Here is a 3585-nt window from a genome sequence, read left to right as displayed (position 1 = left end):
CAGGAAATGCGATGGGGAGGAAGTTTGATTAAAGAACAAAGAACCTGAAACATAAGTCTTTTGACCTACAATTTCTCCTTTCCTTTGATTTACCTCCATAATTCTTGAATTCAATTGCAGCATCTTCACGGGTTGAAGGTGACAATTCTAAAAGCATCTGATCCTAAACAGGCAGGCTCTGCAAGTAACATTCAGAAACCAACCCCCATATTCATTCTCTCCACTGTTCTTCCTTTAGGCATATACAATCTTCAAAGCAAAAAATTGGCTAGGGAGAAACTGGATTTAGCCCCCCACCTGCAATCTGCAATTCATGCAGTTCTAGTCCACATAGAAACAAGGCCTCTCTTGGGCTTCAAAACTGAGAATCACAAGCCAAGTTCCCCAACAATTGAAGATAATTTTATCAATAATAAACACTAGCTATCCAATGGTAATGATGATGGCGAAGCCATCAACTATTGGTCAACTCTGGTTTGAAGTTGTATGCACAAGCTTCAGAACAACATCTTTAACAAAGGAGCTGAAGCAAGACAAGCAGCAACCTTTCATCAGATATGTCGATTCATCATCATTTATTGCATGGGTACAATTGCTGGGAGACGGAACAGGGGCAGCAACCATTCTGCTGCGGTGCTCGATTCCACATGCTGCTAAAATTGTGTGGGTCGAACGCCTTGCGACCTCCTTGAAAGTTGCATGCTCTTCAGAAAGATTTTAATGAAAAATCAGTATTGAAAGGTGGAGAGGGAACAAAGTAGCTACTTGAATGTGCTCAGACTGATCTTAATTTTAAAAAAATAAAAATAAAAAATAAAAAGAATCTTCAAGAACTTAAAGACCTAGAGCTCTAGTACAATAGAGAGGAAAAGAACACCAAAGCTTGTCGAGATGTTTTAGGCTACGATTCTGTTATCACGCCAAAAATCTGAGAAATATAAACCAGAACAGATTTCTTTAACCATGCTGTCGGTACTCATGACTTTTGTTCTGTAATGAATGATAAACTCTAAGACAGAAGGTAGTATTAAGTAAAATCTTAGCTTGCATTAAATTTACGAACCATGAACCTACACAAACATTCATGTGGTAAAGGGCGAATGAAACACAAAAGAAAACACAGAGATTCCAAGGAGTAGGCATCTAAGGAAATAGAGAAGCTTAGCAACATCCCAGTTATTTTTTCTGCTCGAGAAGCAACGCAGAATTCATTTATGCAATCAGCCATTTAAAGATAGTCTTGCTGATAAAAAAGATGACTAAAGGCACCATGAGAACTAGGTTTCAACAGAAGCCATATTTGACCAAGTCACCAACAGCACCACATAGCAAAGTTACCCTAGTAGCTTTTACATCAAAGGGACCAAGCAGCAAGCAGCAAAATACTAATAGTATAAATGCATATAATATCCTTCTTAAAGTAATATCAAATAGCAGCAATCTTTCTGGTAAGTCACCAATCACCAGGATAAAATATCAAGTTTCCTGGCGACAGAAAACCATGTTCACAGCCAAAAAAAAAAAACTAAAAATGACCTTCCAGAGCTATGGTATGGATGAGAATAGATTCAGAGATATAATTATATGCATACACACAATAACTACATACATCTAGAAATCCATACACCTGATAGATAGTTGCATGTGCAACATGTACACTTGCAGCTTTTCACTGGGCAATGAATGCATATGAAACACAAGCACTTGACATTCAGAATTTTACATGCCAACATGCATAAAAATTAAAATCTAACTATATTCCTTATCTCAGTCAGCTTTACATATTACAAACTATCCTGAGCAATATTTTCACATTAGTTATCTGTATATATGTGCATATACCAACAGCTATTTAAATGCATATGTACATATTGACTTGTAGTTTCCTTATTATGTAGCCTTTTAGTTTCTTATTTGGTGCATATGTTCTAATGTTAGCTTCATTCGTGACCTGGTATCTGGATAACATACAGCTTCAGGTAATATGTTATGGTTGAAAATGGAATCACATCAGTCCTATCATGCAGATCAACTTTTGGAGGCATGGAGTGGGGGAGAAAGAAGGCTTATGGAAACAAATTCCCTGATATATATAAAACCAACAAGCTCAACATACCTAGTGGAAAATCCCTGCATAAGTTTCTTAGATGGCCTTTTACGATTGACTGCACTTCTTCCTTCGCACCTTGCACATGTCGGAACTGTTTTCCTTCACCGTATGTGCATGGAGCCAAATTAGCACTGTTCTGAAAAGGTCTAATGTTCTGCTGATGTTGTTCAATACTTGATACTGGGTGCAAGGAGTTCACTCCCTTTGACCATGTGGTGCTTCCCCACTTTTGTTCAATTCCTGAGGTCATAGCATCACTTCCCCGTTGTGCAGTGGTCCATTAACTCTAGCAAAGATCTGCCTCGGTCTACCATGTGATAGCAAAATGCGTATATGTCGCTGTATTGCACGCCTTCCAGAAAGAGTTGATGCCCCACCACCAGGTGCCTGTGATGCAGCTCCATGATCATCCTCAGTAAAATGTCTAGGGGATACATTTAAATCAATTCTTTGTGAAGACTGGCCTCTCAATGGTACCGGAGCATTTGGGAGTTCCTACTGGTATGCATGTCTCTAACTAACATCTTCTGTTTCCCGGAAACCAGGAAATAAATCAACATTACTTGCTCTTGATCAGTTGGCATATCCTGAACTTGAGAATGTGATGATCCTTCACCTGCGGATCTACATAACTCACAGTACCAAGTTGCCTTCGGTACTCTCCCCTTCACGAAGCCCCACACAATATGTATGTGCAGGAGAGTCCACAAATATCACACAGTAGCTGAGTTCGTCATCTCCCACCTTGCTTGGCATTCTATCATACCGACATTCTCATCCGGATCTAGGAAGCCCCTCATTTTCTTCTTCGTATGGTTGAATAACCTGTTAGACATTAGGGAAACATTAAGCAGGCAGAATTTTACAGTTGAAGACAACAGCTGAGTACAATATAAGCATATATGAACAACCATATTCATGATCCATAAAGATAGTGATTTTAATTGTATTTAAAATCAAGATAAAACCAATGAAATAAATGTTTTCATCTACAATAAAATCTCAGTCTGCAGCTGCACAAGCAAAAATGGCAAACATATTTAAGAAGCATTTGCTCATGAGGAAATAGAACATCCTAAAGCAAATGGACACAGGTTAGCATCTCCGAGAGCCAAATCTCAGAAGAGTATAAATTACTTCAATCTGCAGCACTGGTCGTATGCCATATTACCTTGTGTAATGGATACTAAAAAGATGTTAAAGTACATCAATAGAAACAGTATAATAAAGCATGACAATGTGTAATGACTGTGAACTTTCTGTGTTTCTCTTTTAATTTCATGTTACTTCTAGCAGTTTAAAGGCATGGACTTAGAATATCTTGTCAAACATATATTCATTAGCAGATTTAACTTGGAGAGACTGTTGTGTTGGTACAAGGACATACTGAGATCAAAAGAAAGAAAAAAAGATGAACTTGCTTCAATGCGAACCAAAGGAGAGAAAAGATGGAAGTAAATAGTTTCAGAATGGCA

The 3585-nt window shown here is 38.1% G+C and overlaps 1 protein-coding gene across 1 annotated transcript; it reads right to left on the bottom strand.

Moving 5' to 3' along the window:
- Positions 1–15: 15 nt before the first annotated feature.
- LOC120108412 lies at positions 16–2606 on the bottom strand. The gene is made up of 2 exons (XM_039122011.1): positions 2117–2606; positions 16–704 (listed from the first exon to the last, which is right to left on the bottom strand). Exons 1-2 carry the CDS (start codon positions 2358–2360, stop codon positions 466–468), a joined length of 483 nt encoding a protein of 160 aa, XP_038977939.1. The 5' UTR covers positions 2361–2606; the 3' UTR covers positions 16–465.
- Between the last annotated feature and the right edge of the window lie 979 nt (positions 2607–3585).

This window comes from Phoenix dactylifera, unplaced genomic scaffold, assembly GCF_009389715.1.
Source record: "Phoenix dactylifera cultivar Barhee BC4 unplaced genomic scaffold, palm_55x_up_171113_PBpolish2nd_filt_p 001324F, whole genome shotgun sequence".
NCBI classification, from domain to species: domain Eukaryota; kingdom Viridiplantae; phylum Streptophyta; class Magnoliopsida; order Arecales; family Arecaceae; genus Phoenix; species Phoenix dactylifera.
Note: the sequence above shows the minus strand (reverse complement) of the source record. Positions and strands in the feature narration are given on the sequence as shown.

What these genes read in the sequence shown, in the direction of transcription:
- LOC120108412 (XM_039122011.1), bottom strand. Translation starts at nt 2,360, where the DNA reads ATGACCTCAGGAATTGAACAAAAGTGGGGAAGCACCACATGGTCAAAG. An exon ending in ATGCAGGGATTTTCCACTAG is followed by an intron (nt 705 to 2,116) that starts GTATGTTGAGCT and finishes ATCTTTCTGAAG; the next exon opens with AGCATGCAACTTTCAAGGAG.